General features: G+C 52.6%; 6 protein-coding genes across 6 annotated transcripts; 3 read left to right on the top strand and 3 right to left on the bottom strand.

The window, feature by feature from the left end:
- Nucleotides 1–3837: 3837 nt before the first annotated feature.
- On the top strand, nucleotides 3838–5279 carry CTHT_0023940 (uncharacterized protein; the record flags this gene model as incomplete). The annotated part of the gene is made up of 3 exons (XM_006692793.1): nucleotides 3838–3886; nucleotides 4095–4573; nucleotides 4707–5279. The coding sequence occupies 3 exons, from the start codon at nucleotides 3838–3840 to the stop codon at nucleotides 5277–5279; spliced, it is 1101 nt and encodes a 366-aa protein (XP_006692856.1).
- A 995-nt stretch (nucleotides 5280–6274) lies between these two features.
- On the bottom strand, nucleotides 6275–7607 carry CTHT_0023930 (putative GDP-mannose protein; the record flags this gene model as incomplete). Its single annotated transcript, XM_006692792.1, has 4 exons — nucleotides 6275–6711; nucleotides 6763–7140; nucleotides 7202–7292; nucleotides 7356–7607. 4 exons carry the CDS (start codon nucleotides 7605–7607, stop codon nucleotides 6275–6277), a joined length of 1158 nt encoding a protein of 385 aa, XP_006692855.1.
- Nucleotides 7608–8499: 892 nt separating this feature from the next.
- On the bottom strand, nucleotides 8500–9873 carry CTHT_0023920 (uncharacterized protein; the record flags this gene model as incomplete). The annotated part of the gene is made up of 2 exons (XM_006692791.1): nucleotides 8500–9684; nucleotides 9739–9873. 2 exons carry the CDS (start codon nucleotides 9871–9873, stop codon nucleotides 8500–8502), a joined length of 1320 nt encoding a protein of 439 aa, XP_006692854.1.
- A 3381-nt stretch (nucleotides 9874–13254) lies between these two features.
- Nucleotides 13255–13936, top strand: CTHT_0023910 (putative 1,2-dihydroxy-3-keto-5- methylthiopentene protein; the record flags this gene model as incomplete). Its single annotated transcript, XM_006692790.1, has 3 exons — nucleotides 13255–13284; nucleotides 13390–13761; nucleotides 13829–13936. The coding sequence occupies 3 exons, from the start codon at nucleotides 13255–13257 to the stop codon at nucleotides 13934–13936; spliced, it is 510 nt and encodes a 169-aa protein (XP_006692853.1).
- A 457-nt stretch (nucleotides 13937–14393) lies between these two features.
- On the bottom strand, nucleotides 14394–15252 carry CTHT_0023900 (putative endoplasmic reticulum protein; the record flags this gene model as incomplete). The annotated part of the gene is made up of 3 exons (XM_006692789.1): nucleotides 14394–14485; nucleotides 14546–15014; nucleotides 15073–15252. 3 exons carry the CDS (start codon nucleotides 15250–15252, stop codon nucleotides 14394–14396), a joined length of 741 nt encoding a protein of 246 aa, XP_006692852.1.
- A 1059-nt stretch (nucleotides 15253–16311) lies between these two features.
- Nucleotides 16312–16935, top strand: CTHT_0023890 (putative histone H3 protein; the record flags this gene model as incomplete). Its single annotated transcript, XM_006692788.1, has 3 exons — nucleotides 16312–16456; nucleotides 16516–16640; nucleotides 16714–16935. 3 exons carry the CDS (start codon nucleotides 16312–16314, stop codon nucleotides 16933–16935), a joined length of 492 nt encoding a protein of 163 aa, XP_006692851.1.
- Nucleotides 16936–18936: the final 2001 nt, after the last annotated feature.

The following is an 18936-nucleotide window of genomic DNA, read 5'->3' as shown; positions in this document are numbered from 1 at the left end:
CAAGCAGCAAAACGAATGCAGGGAATATGCAAGAACGCAGCAGCAGTTTGTTCGAGGCCACAGCAGGAATGGAGGGGGAAGGGGAGGGCAGCAAAGAATGACAAAAGTTGGGTTATTCTTAGAGCCAGATGCACCAAATGCACGTCAGTTGAGCATTAGGCCATGTGGACGGTCTGAATCTGGAGCAGCAAAAGAGCGACGGCGATGGCGACACCAGACAGAGACACCCTTCCCCGGTTTGCAAAAGAGTGGAAGCGTCAGCGACGCAGAGGTCCAATTGGGCGGACTGGTCCCAAGTGGGAGGGAAAGAAGGCAGAGAGTGGGCAGAAAGAGGAAAAGAGGGCGGGAAACACAGCCAGGTGGGCGGCTAGAGCTTAGGTATCTCTCTCCACAGCCTGTCTGCACTGCGCACCGAGAGTCAACCAAACAGTCTGACAAGTCTGATGACCAGACGGCCGTGAACGTTTCGTCTTAGGGTTGCAGAGAAAAAGGAGTGGACGAGAAGCGCAGAGGTCGACGGGAACTAGGTTCGGTTGACTGCAACCTTGGGAAAAGGCGGAGAAAAGTGATTTACGCCAGGGCCTGGCTGGGCTGCTGGGGACCTGAACTGGGGGCCCCGGGGGGGGGGGGGGGAGGGAGAGGGAAGCACGGCAGCTCCAGCGCTTCCACTTGCGCTCTTTGGCTTCAAAGATTTGGGACGCTGAGGAGTCACTTTGAGGAGAAGCTCGTCGCCTTTTTTTTTTTTTTTCCCGCTTTGGCAATTCGCGCAAAACAACCCCCCAAAGTCCCCAACTTCATCATCACCAAAGCACAACTCTCGCCAACACAAATCCGTCGAAAACCCCCATGTCGTCCCCAGCGCTGTTTTCTGGCTCAGACACGCCGCGCCAGACGCTGCTGCAGCTGCACACGCAAGGAGTCCAAGGAGAAGCGTCGAGATGCTGACCGCCCAGCGCTCGGGCGGCCCCCCCCCCCTCTCCTCCCTCTCCTCCTCGCTGGTCCCTCGCTCTCGCCGGGGGGGGGTTGCAAGCCCTTGGCGGCCTTGCTGATGCTTGCTGCACCAGGGACAAGGCTGCCAGCCTGGCAGTTTTAATTTCGCATCCCGCTGCTGCTCTTCGCCGATAGGGCCGGTTGCTGCAGGGACAACGAATGCCAGCAGGCCCAGCGAATCCAGCGCAAGCTTCAGCGAGGTGACAGCGGGCTCTTAGTGGATCCCATCAGCTTGCAAGAAGCTCCAACGCCCTCGCTGAGCTTGACTGGGCCCCCCCCCCCCGGAGACAGCCCTTTTTGGGCTTAGCCCCCCAGCCTTGGTTCCTGGATGCCCCACTCCAGCCACGCCCGGCCATTCCCACTTTGGGCATGAGCCCAACGTTTTCGGATCTGGGAGAGCTCCACCCGGCTGGTTGCTATCGTGGGATCCTCCCTTCCAGCGACCGGGACCAAACGACGACAGCTGCTCTGCAGCTTTGGAAGCTGGGAGGACCTTTGCTGCAAACTCATCCGAACAAACCTTTTTCTGGCTTTGAGCCTCTTCCCGACAAGACCGACGCCAACGCCGCACCAACGCACACCAAGGCGAGCCTAGAATTCCCATCCGGCATTGCTCGACGACTCCATCATCTCTAACCCTATCAACCAATATATCAATTAAATATCAATGCCCGTTACCACGCTGTCTCCCGCAGCTTGGATGTTAGATCCTGGGTCACCCCGCGCGCTAGCTTGACCACGCGAGTCGGGGTGATCCTGACTGATCTTTTGATGGCATCTCAATGCCCATGATCAACCTCTTGATGAGCTTGCGAAACGCTTCTGCCGTCGCTACGCCTCGAGCGAAGCGGTAGAGTGGTTCGACTCGACCGGACGCCAGCTTTTCCAGGAACCATGCGGCAGGATGTGCTGCGCAACGTCGCATCTCGGCTGTTCAGGCGCAGTTCAGCTCCCTTTTTTTTTTGTGGTCTAAAAAAGATGGCCTCCGTCGAACCAAATTCTCAGCGCCGGACCCAACCACACAGCTTTTTGATAAACCCGCAAGTGTTCCATGTGGCGCCGGTACGACAAAGATCTGGCAAAGCAAGAGCCTCAACGCTTTGAATTTGTCTGACGGGAGAGCTTGCTTGCCGATCTCATGAGTTTGTGGCCATGCATAGTACCTCCGGGTTGTGCGCAGTCTCACAGCAATCAGCCCAAAAATTTCCCGGCGCTTCTTTTTCCCTGGTTGAGGTTGTGGGCGCACACACCGATCGAAGCCAGAGAGGATTTTGACGGGCCAAAAAAAAAAAAAAAGGGGGGGGGAGCCGGATACGTGTTCAACGGCGGTGGAAGCCCTCGGAAAACCGATGCAAGCCACAGGCTCAGCAGGGGTCGCGACCATCGCCAGTATCCTTCCCATTCGCGGGTTCTCGCGGGGGATCAGGCTGTTGCAGTAGCACGGGCACTGGCAATGGATAAACAGAGATAGCTCGTTCCTGATCCGGATTACTCTTTTTATTTTTTTTTCGCTCTTGTCTGTCTGTCTATCTCTGCTGTCATGTCGGCTTCATCCACTTCAACCGGATTGATGGGTTGTAAGTATACTGTTTAAGTGCCATTAGAGCCGAGCCGACTGTACGGATGCTCTAAGCTCTACGGGTCATAGGTAGCATAATATAGCTTCGGACTATAGGGTAAGTGCAGCATATAACCCGCCCGGAGTATACCTCCTTCTCAGGTAGGTATAGAGGATCGTCAGTAGAGTCGCAGTGGACGGACGGAGCGCAAATCTCGCGGAGACGGCTGTCAATGTCAATCGACGATCGGAAACACACGCATAGGTACACGGACATGAGGCCATTGTGCATGTAGTATTGATGGCAGGTCATCAGTTATGCTTTAGGGGAAAGAAAACAATACGTAGGGAGAAGAACAATATGGACAGCGACAAGTGAATGCTCAGTCAGCCTCAAGATTTCATCCCTCGAGTCAGTCTTGAGCGCCCGTCTTGACCTCTCTCTCTCCTCCCCCCACACACACACTCACTCATTCCATCTCCAAACATCTACAACCTTAGCCGTTGAGTTATTTTATGCCCCATACGTACCTTGAATGTCAACGGGACGACGTCGATCCTCCATACACACGCACACAACAAAAGGAAAAGATCTTCTCTGTCGGTGCTGGGAAGCTGGCCAAGCGCAGGTGGAGACAAGAGGCCAAACTCTTTTGAGGATTTCTCGGCATGGAAAACAACCTGACCTTACCTAAGCTCACAGCCCCTTTCTCGGCTTGCGGGTCCCCTCTCAACAGCCGATGGAGCCTAAGGCCGCAGCAGCATAGCGCGTCGGCTTGACATCTGACAGGACGGGACAGGACAGGACAGGACAGGACAGCTTGGTCAACATCCAAACACACACTGAGGACATATTCCATTGAAACTCTCAAGATTGTTGAACCAAAAAAAAAGAAAGAAAGAAAGAAATTATCATACGAACAGACGAAACGACCGTTTGCGCGGCCACTTGATTGATCTGCACATCATCGCCGAGAGTAGGCAAAAAGGAAAACAGCCACCGACAACGACAACTGTCGTACCTGAGGCAATCTGACCTCTGACCGGCGTTTAAGCAGGGGTTGAGCTCGGCGGCTACGCGCTTAGCAGCAGCAGCAGCAGCAGCAGCAGCAGCAGCAGAACAACGACCACGGAAGTGAACGGAGACAGCTGAGAATTCGGAATCACTTACCTGAGGTGGTGCAACTGTTTGTGTGTTTCGTTGTACTGAGCTTCGCGTCAAATTCAAGTTGGGTTTGGTTTCGGAGTGAGAAGGGCTCAGGAGAAAAGAACTTGGGGCAAAGCAAGAAATGCCTGCCTTGGGTGAGGTATTCAGCAAGATCAACCCTTGGCATAAGGGTACGTCACCTCTCATCACCTCTCTCTCAGTCGTCTCGTCTTGTGACATATCATCAGTTTATTTCATAATATTTGGACTATCTCACTGCTCAACTCGCACATCCATTTACATGTGTGATCTAAAGCAGCAATTACAATTCAGATACCCCTTACCTCTCCACATTTCATTTTCACAGTTCCGAGGATGATGAATGCTAACCCCCTCCAGATAACCCTCCACCACCCCGCTTAACAACTCGCACAACCGTCCTCCTCCTCATCCTCTACGCCCTCTCCTACTTCATCCCCTTCTACCTCTCCTCGTCTACCCGCCCATCCACCACGCACTCACGGGACGCCCCTTCCGTCATCCGCGCCCGCATCCGCTCCGTCACATTCACCTGCTTTACTTGTGCCGCCGCGACGTACATCATCCTCTTGAGGACGTACGTTCCCTCATCTGAGGATGGAGACGGGGCAGTGCTGAGTGGCCCACACCGACAGGCTTTGCACCTGTTGGGTGTATGGCCTGTCGGGCTGTGGGATGGGCTGAAGGCGTTGGGGTTGACGATGGTGCTATATTTGGGGCCGTTGTACGCTTATCTCGTTGTCGAGGGCGGTTGGAGGGATTGGATTTTGAGGGGTTGTGCACCAGCGAGGGAGGTGCTTTTCGGATGGGAGTGGACGAGTTGGAGGAATATCGTTGCCGTAAGTCCCTCTTCCCTCTTACCCCCACAAACCCCCTCCACCCCCCCCCCACCTCCCCCCTCCTCTCCTTCCTCTCTCCCTCCCTTTCAGTCGGCGTCTCTCCCGAACAACCATACTGACTTGAACTTTGAAGGGTCCCATAACAGAAGAACTCCTCTTCCGCTCCTCCTCCATCCCCTTGACCCTGCGCTCTCCCCTCACTCCCTCCCAAATCATCTTCTTCACCCCAATTATCTTCGGCCTCTCCCACGTGCATCACTTCTACGAGTTCCGCCTCTCCCATCCTGGTGTGTCCTTCCTCCCGGCCTTGCTACGCTCTCTCTTTCAATTCGCATACACCACGCTGTTCGGAGCGTACGCGACATTCCTCTTCCTCCGCACCGGCTCCTTCCTGGGCGTGTGCGCCGTGCACGCTTTTTGTAATTGCATGGGTCTGCCGCAACTTTGGGGAAGGGTTGAGCCCGAGGATGATGATGAGGAGGGGCTGGAAAGAGCGGTGCCGGTTATGGCGGGCGGGGATGCTGGGCAGCAGCATTCGAGTGGGAATAGGGGGCAAAAAAGGAAGAGGTTGAGTATCCTGTGGACGATTATTTACTACGTGCTGTTGGTGACTGGAGCTGTGTTGTGGTGGAGGAATTTGTGGTCGTGGACGGAGGGCAGCAATGCTTTAGTGCCGAAGCAGGCGTTTAAGAAGGCTGCTTTATAGGTAATTTTCTGGCCTACGAGGAGTTGATAGTTGATAATTGGCTAAGATGTCTAGGAGCAGGGTTGGTGATATTTTTATAGTTTTCCTGCTTTATAAGCATACTCCCACCTCCAGGACCACCGGGACATAATACCTAGGACGGATCTTTATATAATAGACGGACATTCTATCATACCGTTACTGCTTCTACGCAACCATACAAGGCAACCAATACTCCCATCAATTCACTACTCTATCTACCAACTTCCGAGCATGCCCACGCCTGCCCACACATCACTTGCTGGTCATACCCTACCTACCGACCACCACCCATCCATTCCAACCCCAGTTATCGTGATTCATGGAGCAAAGCCCGAACCAAACCGGCCGAGCCTGTAGTCCCATAATTAAAACCAATAAGCAGACCGGCGTCCCTTCCTTCTCTTCCTACAAAAGGGGGAGAAAAGCAGATTTTGCCATTACACAAGTATTCCCACATTGCCGCAAAAGAAGAAAACGCCCAATTTGTTGTCGTGCCTGTCGAGCGCGCCTTGTATCATCTGATTTTGCCTCTTATTTCAGCTGAATGCTAGAAGACCCTTTGGAAAAAGAGGATAAGATGGAGGGAAACTGAAAGAAAGGTTGAAGAGAGGATTAGAAAACCCCTTATGTTCCCATTCCAATCAACGAGGTCCGAGCTCTATGCTGCAAGCAGGCGATTTTCCGTCTGCGAGAAGAACAAAAAAATAAGACTAATAGATCGTTCACTAAATGGCTATGTGAAGAGTAAAGAGGGCAACGGGGCGAAACGGGGCGAAAATGAGAAAGGAAGGGGCTGAAAGAGATTAACATCATAGGATGTACAGAGAAGATAACCATCAACAACGGCCAGGTCCCACGCTTCGGTTGCACCCGGCTGCTTCAGCGTCGAGGAAATTTTGCCCCAAGCCGTTGCCATTTCTCTCTCCTCTCCTCTTCCTCTCTCTCTCTCTCTTACTTTCTCTCTCTTCTATCCCTTATGACGAGTTGGCGTCTCGATTGCTCGCTGAGCTGGCGCTCATGGTAACAGGCTTAGGTAGGCCAACCGCCTCCTGGGCCTTTTGGCGGACCTTGGCCCAGGTGAAGACCAGACCCGAGATAAAGCCAACAATGATGGCAGTGACACTGCCGAAGGTGATGGGAGCATCGAAGAAGATGAGGCCAGAGATGGCGATGGGCAGCTTGTTGAGAGCGCCGACCATGGAATAGGTGGTAGACGAGGTGACGCGGATGCACCAGGCCGAGCAGTACGAGATAAAGATGGCGGCCAGACCGGAGTATATCATGCCAATCATCAGCTTGTTACGCGTCTCCTCAGGGAAGTTGCGCGCCAGGTTCTCGGCCGACCAGTCCTCGACGAGCAGCGAGCAGACGATCAGGACGGGGATGGTGAGCAGATTGTTGTAGAACATGGCTATATCTCGTTAGTTTCGACTCTGACACACCTTCCTTCAGGGGCACCTACTGTCATAGTCCTTAAAGTTCATCTTCTTAATGACCTTGCGCATGCCGAGAACATACGACGAAGTGCACACAACGTTCATGCCCATCCACGCGTAGCCGGCATTGAGAGCCGACAGGGCGCTCGAGGTATCGAGAGAGTGCATGCCATCAAGAGCGGCCTGAATATCAGCCCAGGCAGCAATGACGGAGCTGAGCACCATCAAACCGAACGAGAGAAGGGTCAAGGGAGTGACGCTGCCGCCGAACCAGAGAACTTCGCCGTAGGCGATCACGATGATGGTCAGGTTCTTGAAGATGGTGTAGACGGGAACAGAGAGGTATTGCAGCGCCTTGGCGCCAGTGTAGATCATGCCAACGAGGAGCAGCGAGATAGGGAACCCTGAGCGCGGAATATTAGCCAAAGACCCGAATCTGACAAGAGTTCAATGGGCAGAACCTACACTTCTTCGCCTTGACCGGATCAAAAGGCGCAAGGTTCTTGAAGAGACCGGCGTGCTTGAAAACGAGGATGGTCAATGTGCAGACGAGAGACTGAAGTTGTTAGCTTTTCTCTACCAACTGCTCTCGTAACCCCTCCAATTTCGTCTGGCATACCTGAACAGCGAGGTAGAAAAAGTTGAGGTTCCAATAAGACCCCGACACGACGTATTTGTTGACGACCGTCATACTGATAGACGAAAGGCAGTAGGCCAGGATCGAGGCACCCGGACTGTGATCAATCTTGTCCAGCCAGACCTGCCACGGCGTGGGCTGCGGACGGCGAGCAGCCGGCCTACGACCCAGGAAGGGGTCCTTCTCAACGGCGTCGGCGCCGCGCAGGTCGTAGTCTTCTTTCTTGTTCGACATATTGATCGATCTTATCTACTACTATTGGCGATGGTGACTTGGCAGTCGGATAAGCGAGTTTCGACCACTGTTTCTCGGAAAATGGTGGTATTATGGCAGAATCAAGATCTCCAGAATCCGAAGGAAGATTCTTCTGAAGGCGAGGAGGCGTCGGCAGCCCGGGAAGTGTGTTTTTGACGTCGATCCACGAAACGAAGGAAAAGAGAGAGGTGCGAGGAACAAAGCCACAACGGCTGACCGCTCAGATCGCTCAGGGCAGAAATAGCAACTTGTTCTTGGCTATTTCTCCGCAAAAATAGAAAAAAAAAATCCGACTTAATGTCGTCGTCGTCGTCGTCGTCAGCTCGAGGACGGGCGGGTCGGAGACGTGTGTCAAGGAGATGCCACGGAGGAGAAAGAAATGCTGAAATCCTGTTAAATTGCAAGCCCAGCCGAAACCGCACACCGCAGCTCCACGGCGGGCCTTCACCCTGACGCTGGACGCTGCTGTGGCTCGCTGGTGTTGGCGGCCCGGTCGCAGCGCCCGCTCAGCCCCTTGTTCCCCTTTTTCCTGCCGTTTGGTTGGCTGTGGGGCAGCCCTGCGGGTCACCAATGCTTGTTTTCGGATGCGACGGGGGCGAAAATTACGGGCATTTTACGCTTTCTCATAGCGTACCAGTATCACATGCGAGCCTGCTTGTAGCGTCAGATGGTTTTAGAAAACTCGAATAAGCGATGCCATGCGAATAACCGAGTTCAGGGGGGAGGGGGCAGAACGAAATCAACGGGGGCAGCTCTGACAACAACCATCCGAACCACTGTTATATTGCTATCCAAGGATTAAAAGAGCCAAGAAAATTCACCTGATATAGGTATCCAGCACATTCCTTTAGGTTACCATGAGACAACCCTATCAGTCATTTGGTTTAACCTCTTGAGATGGTTGCTCAGGCGGAGCATCTTGCATAACCTCGTCCTTGTCTTTGTTCTCCTTTTCCATTTCCTTTCCCTGCTCCTTGTCAACATCCATTTCGTCTGTCTCGGGCTTATCCTTTTTGCTATCTTTGCCCTTCTCCCTATTTTTCTCTTCATCGTCTTCTTTCTCCATTGCGTCATCCCCACCGTCGCCTGCTTCCTGCTCAACTTCCTCCTTCTTTTCGTTTTCCTCTTTGTCTTTGTCTTGCTGGCTTTCAGGTGCCTTGTTATCTCTATTGTCATCCTTCTTGAGCAGCTCTTCGGCACCTGGGGCATCGGGCGGCGGAGGGAAATTCAGATGCTTCCAGTCCTCCAGCTCCTCCGTCACAGACCGCAGTCGGTCACGGATGCTCTCGATGGCATAGCTGCCCAGCAGTAGACGCAGCGGCGGGTACGAACAATGTGCCAGTTGCCAAACTAGCTCGGCGCATTTGACGGCGCTGGTTGGTTGGCGGTCGCCGAGCCATTGCACCATGCGTTGTGCGTGAAGCGCCGGTGAGGTAGCATGAGAGTAGGCCTCACTGGCTGGTTTTATGAGAAAGTGCCCCCAAGTCGGCAGCGGACTGGCTTTAGGATCGGCTGGCTCGTCACGCCGAACCAGTCCGGGCTCGACGAGAGTCGCCTTGATGTTGAATGAGTCAACCTCATAAAGCATCGCCTCGACGAACCCCTCAACCGCATACTTCGTCGCGCAATAAGGACCCAACCCAGGGACACCCAGAGCGCCGGATGTAGAGCTAAAGATCAGATAACGACCACCATTCTGCTGGCGGAAGTAGGGCAGACTGGCCTGAACAATGTGCAGGGTGCCCATGAAGTTGGTCTCGAACTGATTGCGCAGCTCGTGCTCGTCTTGGTCCTCGCAGGCGCCGATAACACCATAGCCAGAACAGTTGGCAATGCAATCAACACGGCCGAAGCGCGCGATCGTGCGCTCAATTACGCGCCGCACCGATGCCCCATCGCGCACGTCGCACAGTAAACCCAGGCAGGTGTCGCTGTTGACCTTGGCCATGTCTTCAGGCGACGTCTCGAAAACGCGCCCGACTGTAGTGACGAGGTCCCCGTGGCTAAGAGCCGATTTGACCAGAGACCGGCCCATATGTCCCGTCCCACCAAAGACCTGGGGGTTGTTCAGTGTCTGGTAGAGAGAAAGCAAGAGCGGGGGGTGACTTACGATCCAAACCATTTGCTTCGTAGGCTGACCCGGCTCCGGAGGCCCGCAGCTCGGGGGCAGCTGAAGCCTGGTTTTGCTCGATGCCACATCAGACCCGGCCACCGAAGCCGTGTCAGGGACACTGCGCGTGTCCATGGTTGCTTGTGATGCTCCTGCTTGTACCTCAAGTTGGTCTTTTTAGTGTCCCTTGAATGACTCGATCACGGGTTATGGCGGGCCAGGCGAGCAGGAAGGTTGTGCATTCGCCCGCCAATCTACCTTCAACTCATGGTTTGCTTGGTCTGTTTTTTCTGTAAGACTGGATCCAATATCGAGAGGCTGACCAAAGCCTGTATGAGCGATGGCTATTTGAGATGCTTGGACGGGGACACGGTTGAATTCATCCAGGATCCATGGGCGAAGTGGGGTTCTGGTTGTGTAATTTTACGAGTTTTCCGTGAAAAAGTCACAACCAGCACGCTTATTTTAAAGAAAAAACCTACATTGTATCGGGGCTAATGTAATTATCGGGATTTTTAGTCTGCGGGGAACACCACATTGTTTTCATGATGATGTACATGAGCTTCATTTTTGGTTTAACCCTCCTGGCTCATGGGATCACTGGAATGGTCAATTTAGTTCATTTAAGAGAGTTGGTTTATGGTAGAGATGCGTAATCCCGATCCGGTCCTCCGCAAGTTGTCTCTTTCTGCAAACTCTCCTCCAAGTTTCAGCACTCTACTATCTGAACGTGGTCCCATAGAAAGCTTCACTATTCAGTCTCTTGCATGGTCTGCTGTGCTCCCCAGGCAGTTTGCTGAGAAATGTTATTACCGAACCTTGATTCCTCCTCAGTCCAGTCTCTCTGCTGAGCTTCGCGGGCAGCTTCTAGATCCTTGAGAAAGGCATCTCCATCAGAATCATCGCTCGGCCAGCCGTGCTTGCGATAGAGCGGCACAACCATATCCCCTCCTCCAACTCAGGCTGACAGGGCCACCGGGAAGCACCAGGAACCTCTTTAAGCTCGCGGTATCAGCGGATGATATTGCGTAGGACATCGCCCGCCGCTCGCGTGTCCGCTTCGTCATCCCAGTAACACTCTCCTTCTGGCTCCTCTTCCTCGTCCTGTTTCCTTCATCCCATTCATCGCCATCCTCATCATCTTCTTGACCAGAATGGCAATCCTTCATCTTTATTCGCTCCTGTTTCCCCCTCGTCTTCTTTTTCCGCTTCTTCATCCGCCTCCACTTCATCATCTATTTCCTCCTCATCTTTCACCTCTGCTTCTTTTTGCTCCCAATGCTCCTTTCCCTCCCTCTTCGCTTCCTCTCTTTCCCCTGTTTTTCCTACTCCCTAATTGTAGCTCGCATATTCCCGCAGTCCTCCTGGTCCTCTCCACCAAGTTCTCTCAGCTCACCATCCACACCAATCTTCCAAATACGCCACTCTCCAGTCTCCTTGTCATTCTCAGCGGTGAACGCCCCATAGAGTAGGTTTCTGTCCATACTACACGGCACGTCCGATATATCCAGAGTCGAACCGCGTGCTTCTTCGCATCATGATTCATTATGCCAGAGTAAAGCCCTCGAGGTTTCGTTACCGGGGTCATCCAGGGCCGGAGTTTCGCAGCCGGATCCCCAGATGGTGCCCAGGTCTGTGGACGTCGACTATTATCGAACACATTTTCGTCACGGAAGTTAAGGGGAAGAGAGCCACTGATGAAGCAGATATCATTGTGCTGGGTACCGTTCTCGTTAATGTAAAGGAGGATGCTGCATAAGTAGATGATGGCAGGGTGAAGGCCGACGGACAGGTATTTGGGCAGAAGGTGTGTGATATAGTGCGGTCCTTTGTCAATTACATCGGCTGGTAGATAGTGCATACGGACCAAGGTTTGGTACATTTCAAGAAGAAGGTCGGCCACCTCCTGAAGTTGGGCCTTTTTCTCCTCCGTGAGGGAAACTGTGACATTTGAAAAAAAAAAAAACAACAAAAAATCGGAGATGACATTGTAACTGTACCGCTGTACCTGTTCGATTTAAAGTTCGACTAAGATCAATGGCTGATAAGAAGATATGATTCGTTTTGCCTGTTCCTGTTTGTCCTTGAATTCCCTGACGGCTAATGCTTTAAGAGACCAGCAAGCTCTCATGACTTTCTGCCAGTCAATCCAGGCAGTTCTCCTCAGCAGAATCACTCCATCTGGATGAATGGATCCGCCAAGATGTTGGTTGCCTGACACACGGCCCAAGCTGCTGTTCTTCTTGAGGCCATCTCCCCCCTATTACATCCTTTTTGTAGTTATAACACTTGCGCGCTCAAGAAGTTGTTGTTACATTTAACCGAGATTACCCAACACCTCAGTTTCGTCCAGAAAGTCTACTGTGAACATGGCCAGTTGGTGAGGTTTGCAGCTGGACCTCTTCGATGACGGTGATGAGGAGTGCGGTATCGTAGGGGACAGACAAAAATTTAAGAAAGGTAAAATAAAATTGCTGGATTTATCCTTCGATGGGAAAGAATTCGTTCTGGAGATATGGCCTTTCACTAAGCCCTTCTGCGTGCACCAGCTAACCTCCAACTGAAAAGGCGACAAGCATATGTCTAAGGTCTTTCTAACTGTAATGAAAGGAAGTGGTATCCCTACCCACAGATATTTTTGCCTGTGTAAGCAGTACACCTTGGAGCATGTAAAACTTTTCTCGAACTTTGCTCCAACCCGTCCTTCAAGGTTTATCAACAGAGCTCATCATGGCGGTATGGCAAGAGGACTGAGCTTCAATGGACGATGAGTTGAGTGGCTACTTTCCAATGATAGTTTCATCTAGCTTTAATTGATGCCTTAATGAAAGATGAAAGATATGTTGCAACGCGAAAGGGATAATGCTGGGGGGGGGGTGGTGGGGAGGGTGAATTGAGACAGGACCGAGATTAGCGCCATTGTAGTGGTATGCTATGAAAAATACTTGGCTACAGTAAGTCAGTCAAGTATGTGTCCTCCAAGATTATGGGAGCTGTGTTAGATCAACCCACTACTTGTACTCATCCAGTATGTCTTCTCGAGGGGAATGTGGCCGCTGTCGGGGAGACCCGTGACCTAACGCATTCCGGTGCGAAACAGGGCTTGGCTGCTGGATTACTTTATCGATAAGCAACTAAAGCTGCGATACGAGCCTTCATGGATTGCGACAGATGATCCCTCATTGCGCAAACGGATGTTTGACGGCGAATTCTTATGGGTTTTCTCTGAATGGATGATAATCATGCCAAAATGCTGCACCTGTGGTTGCTGGCGAGTAGCCGGTGAAACCAAGAAATATCTTGGTGCCCCTCACCACCTTTTTTTTTAACCAGGCCGCCCCGCCTTGCGCAATTCCCCGTGATCGCGGAATCAACCCACCCTTTTCATCGTAACCTCTCAAACTCGTGCCCCCAAGACCTTCTTATCAAGTTGGCACCTCCCCAGACCTCCATTTCCTAAAACCTGACCTTCTTCTGTTTCAAAGTCGAAGAACTGCTTCAATTTTTTCTTTCAAAATGAGGGCCTACATCTACGATGATCTACCCGTAAGAGCACCCTCTCAAAAACTCCTCACTCATACATACCCATCCTTTACCTTCCCATGTAACAGTATGATTGGAACACAAAACTAAGATACCAAAACACCTCAGGGCGACCAGCGCCTGGCCCACGACTCAGGCGAGGAGGTGTCTGCCTCAGAGCTCAACTCTCTCGGCGTCCTCTACTACAAGGCCACATCATTGGACGAGGTGAACGCGCTGGCGCAGCAGCGCGGGTACAAGAACCGGGACGAGATTGAAGTGAGCCCGTCGGCGCTGGGTGAGTCGTATGAGACCAAGGTGCGCAGCTTCTTCACCGAGCACCTGCACGAGGACGAGGAGATCCGGTACGTGCGCGACGGCCGGGGCTACTTCGACGTACGCGACAAGCAGGAGCGGTGGGTGCGCATCGCGGTTGAGAAGGACGATCTGCTTATCCTGCCGGCGGGTATCTACCATCGGTTCACCACTGATGAGAGTAACGTAGGTGACAACGCGATGGACTAAGTTTTGAGCACAGTGAGGTGCTGACAGTCTGCAGTACATCCAGGCAATGCGCCTGTTCAAGGAGGAGCCGAAGTGGACGCCCCTGAACCGGTCGGAGGAGCTGAATGATAACCCCTACCGCAAAGAGTATGTTGCCACTTATCTGGCTTAATTGGGCTTGACACTGGCGAGGATTCACTGTTTCGGTTATGTTTTTTTAAAGACAATAAAAGCATATTGACTATTCGTTGTGATCTGCTTGTGTATTGTATACTATTGTGTGGGATACTGGCCGATTGTTATATCTGGCTCCATTGGCGCCTGCCATTTGGCCACACACTGATGGCTCACTCCTACCACTTCCATCACCATAGTGTGAGAGCGAAGTTCATTCAGAGCTTCCATTTTCTTCAATCCTGAGGTTCCCATGTTTGCCTGCCAATGGACCAACCGACACTCAACGCCCAGATATGCAATGCCCCAACCCAAAACGCCACCACCCAAGAAACCAAGAAAACATGAATGCCATCCGATTCGTTGATACAACAACCAGTTATCAACAATTATGATCAACCCCTCCCCCCCTCCCTTCTCCCTCCAAACAGTCTCTAATCTTGTCTAGTCCAGGCTCACCTCACGTCTGGTGGCCGCACATCGGCTCTGGCAACGGCAATATCATTGTCGACGTCATTTGCTGTCTCTTCATGTCTCTGTCTCCGTTCTGATGGCACACGTTAACTTCATGCCTATTGACTAGCTCTGTCTAAACACAAGAACTCACCAAACAACCGGCACCACCATCTAGGAGGGTCCAGTGGCCTCGACCCGCCGTGCAGCGGCGGGTACACGTCATTGAAGAAGTACCAGATATGACCGATGAGCACGCCCATCAGCTCGTCCTTAGGCACGGTGCCGTGAATAACAAAACTGATGCCCATCAGCACCCAAGGCAAGTATGGCGCACGGAAGGTGAGCAGCCCGAGGAAGCTCATAAGAGTATCTGGGTTGCGGCGCGACCAGATGTAAACGAGCGTCGATGATAGCGGGTGGCCGAGGAAGGGCATTTGGACGAAAGGCGACAGAAGCAGCAGGCTGGCCATGGAGAAGAGCAGCAGCCACGAGAAGTGTGCTGGCGACCGGCCTGATGACTCTTCAAGCAGGCGCGAGTAGCGCTGCAAAAAGTATATGTGGAAGAGCAGGTCGATTGAGAAGGGGCCGAAGTAGAGAAAGGTAGTTATTAAGCGCCAGTACTGAGTAGGAAAGTTAGCGTTTCATGGCCATCTTGTATCGTGCAAAGCATTTACACACCTGCGACTTTTGGAAAACTGTGCGATAGCTATAAAACAGCTGGAAAGGAGTGATCAGCTTGCACTGGACGAGCCCGCTCGTCAGGACGGTGGCAGTTGTCCACCACCGAGTGCAAATGGGCATTTCCCAGAACCAGGTTTCCAGGGGAAAGGCCCCACCATCGCCCATTATCTGATCCATGGCGGGAGTATGCTGCCGTCGGTGCTGTTTTAAACAATCGGCGAGTCTGGACAGCGAGTGCGGTATGCGAAGAGCGGGGTGTGCGGCAGCGCTGCCGTCACTGGCTTTGTTTGCAGTTGCAGTGCGGAATCGGCACAGAGACTCTCTGCAACAAGCGGGCGCTTCTTCTTCGCAGGTGCTGGCAGACTGCAAAGTGCAGTTCAAACTTGGATGGTCGTGTTGGATGAACTCATGTGTTGATATCCTCTCGGTGGCTCGCCTAAAATCAAGGGAAAGACTTCAGCGGTGTCGAGGGGCAGCGGTTCACGGCGTCGCAATGATGTTGAGGTGTCCTTTCGGCGATGATATTCCATCCATCCAACGGCTTATCAGCGACGTTAGGCCAACCCCAACCCGCCCCGACCCCAGATTAAAGTGGAGCACCATCCCCAATGAGTGGTGACGCCACTTTGTGCAGATGCTTCAGGAACCGTACTATGCATATCCTGAAGCTATCGAACAAGCGGTGCCAGCCAAGGGGCAGAGCCACAAAGCCCCACTCCCCAGCCACCCATTAAAGACCTGGTTTCTCTGTCGCGTCGCGAATGCGTCGAGGTTCGCGCGTCGGCGAAAGTCTTCAGAGTAGCTCGAGCTCCCCTAATCCCCCCCCCCTTAACCTCCCTGATTCGTGCGATTCTCGCAATCCCTCGATAACTGGCGCGGGTTCGGGCTAACTGGCAAAAGTAATCGTCTTTTCTAGCTTCTCCAGCTTCTCTGTAATCCGTACTTTCGTCTCTTGTGCAGCAATTCGTTGGACACTGCTGTATTATCCGACAAGCGCATCGCGCTCGCGTCGTAGCATCCCACTTTATTCTAGCTCCCGTCATCGCACCTCCAACCCACTGCAACCGTCCCCTACCTGCCGCGCAGCAGCTTTTACAGCTCTTCCATCTGGATCGCAACAACTTCGCTGACCTTCAAATCAACCAATTGGGTCGCCGTCGTATCCCTAACCTACTTGCCTGCCTACACGCGTAGCTTCTGCTGCTCTCTTCCCTTTCCCAGCTTCTCTCCGAAACTATGGCGCCGAAGACCGCGCAAAAAACAGCAGCCTCAAGACCGGGCGTTGCCATTGCAAAGCAAACACCCACAAAGAGAGGACGTCCATCAGCAGTCGCGCAAGATGCGTCGGTCGGGAAAAGACCCAGGCAAAGCAGTGTTCAACGTATGTTCTCTACTCCAACAAACTCTACCTGTCATGCTCCTCGCTAACCCCCTTCGCAGCAGGCGACCCTGTGCCCCAAGGCAAGAAGCGGCGCTACAGGCCAGGCACCCTTGCGCTGAAAGAGATTCGCCGCTACCAGTCCAACACCGACCTGCTCATGGCCAAACTGCCTTTTGCTCGTCTGGTACGAACTCACCCACACGAAAGCGCCTGCTCATCACCTCCGCAGCAACTAACGGCCCCCCGTTCAAAAACAGGTCCGTGAAATAGCCCTCGATTGCCGTCCTGAAGGCGAGGAGCTCCGCTGGCAGTCGCAGGCCATCCTCGCGCTCCAAGAAGCTGCCGAGGCTTTCCTGGTGCACTTATTTGAGGACACCAACCTGTGTGCCATCCACGCCAAGCGTGTCACCATCATGCAAAAGGATATTCAGCTCGCCAGACGAATCCGCGGCGTATGGGGCGGCGCTGGCTGGATATGATTCGGTCTTGGTAATCGACCAAGTGCATGGCACATTATCATATGCTGTCATTGTTGCTTTCGCTGCCGGGGCTGGTTTACCTAGCTTCTGAGCTTTCCAGAAGCGTTGGCTTTGCGCCAGTTGTCGTGCATTGCTGGCTTTCGAGCCCAGGCACTGAACAGGTTGCCCGGGCGTTGGGGAACAGCCGTCAGGCTCGCGAACATGATGTGCCGACAATCCCTTGGCGCTCACTGCGCCAACTCCAGGCTCGATGGCGTATGGCAAAGCTCTGAAAACTGGAAAGGGCAGGGCCCTTAACAACAGCCAAGTCAGTCCGGACAACACCTCTTAGTCCTGCTGAGCCTGCAGGACAAGAGTTAATTGAATCATCCTTGCTTTGGATTTGCTCGGGGACATATCTTTTTCCCCTCGATTCATCTTCGGTATCACCGGTTAGGGACTGGGGAAGGCGGCATTCAGTGTCCCGAGTTTCTGTGGCTTTTGCTTTTTGCGCTGTATATACGCTGCGAAAAAAGGGGACTGGGAGGGTGTCAGCATGGTTGAGTTTTCTCTTCTCACCTCTCTCCTGCCATCCGCAGGCTTTCTGTGTCTTGCTTAAGGGATGCCACATGGGTTTATTTCAGTGGGCGGCGGTTAAATGCAGGCGAGGCGACGGTTGGCGTTAAGAGTTTCTGGGAGTTCAAGGCGTTTTGGGCAACATTATGCGGCGTGGTCATCATTGGCTCTATTTTTTTTCTATACACATGGATCATCAAGAGCTTGGGCCGACAGCGGGGAACTAAGGGAAGCTTTGCGCGGGGTGTGCTAGGTAAGCTACGGCAACTTGGCTTCCAGGATACTGAGTATATCATAACCCTTGGGGCCGTTAATACGGGCATGAAATTCTGTGCGTGAAGAAACGGTTGAAGATTGGCGCTGATTGTTGTTTGCGTTGCCATGTCCCATTCGCTCGATGGAGTATGTTATCTGCCGAGGTCGTCATGGCCGTCATCTCATCATCTGAACCATGGAACTCAGCCCGCCTCAAGACTGGTCTACCCCTCCATAATGCTCATCTCCATATCTGCGTCCCATGAGCGGCCTAGCTAAGGAATAGGTATGGTGTGTTTGTTGTTGTGATGACAACGAACAGAAGCCCTCTCTCCTTAGCTGGCGTAGCTAGGCCGGGTGTGTTTGCTTGGTGATGGACGGGCAAAGTGGGCAAGCCGGACCGAATCCCCGAGTATGGCTACAGGTGATGGGAACAAACTTAACTGGCGACATTCAGTCGCGGGGTATAAGCGTCAGCCGATATAGGCCTCCATTCGACCATAGCAATGTAACCCTATGTTGTCGATGCACACTGCACACACAACCCGGTGCTGCGGGATGAGGGACGCATTTATGTATCACTGGACTGCCAACAGGCACCGAAAATGCACCATATCTGGTTCGATGACTGCTGGAGAGTCGTAGGCACTGTTTCCATCTTTGATCCTCGGTGTACATGTTTCCTTCTAATAGCCAGTTCTATTGGTAGAGACCCTTCTAATGCTACAAATTATCTATCCTCCGAGCGAGTGACAGCGGATCGGCCGATAAGAGGACTAACTCTATAGGGTTTGACAGACAAGAGAAAGCACAAACGACGGTACGCTTCCGTTCTTTTCAGCAGATGGAACACAAGGAAAATGAGACGCAGCTGGTGAGACTGTAGTTGGAAGCCAAGAAAAACTCCTGTTTTTGCATGCAACTGTCCCAACATTTCCAAGAAATCAAAAATCCCCCCTCCCTGACCTTTCACCATGTTCGTATATCCCAGATCTATAATGTTCCCAACCGAATCACCCCAGTAAATGCTTCGCCCGATGTAAACACAGTAGAGAACGATGTAAGAAAATAAGCAAAGCATCAATGAAAACTTATGTGACAGAGGGCAGTGCTATCCTTACCCTCTGATGTGTACGGAGTGTGATTGCATCCACACTCTCGGTTGGATATATTCCCCCGTTCTGTTGTTAT

Source organism: Thermochaetoides thermophila (genome assembly GCF_000221225.1).
Source record: "Thermochaetoides thermophila DSM 1495 unplaced genomic scaffold scf7180000011816, whole genome shotgun sequence".
In the NCBI taxonomy this organism is placed as follows: domain Eukaryota; kingdom Fungi; phylum Ascomycota; class Sordariomycetes; order Sordariales; family Chaetomiaceae; genus Thermochaetoides; species Thermochaetoides thermophila.
This window is presented reverse-complemented; position numbering and strand designations above follow the sequence as displayed.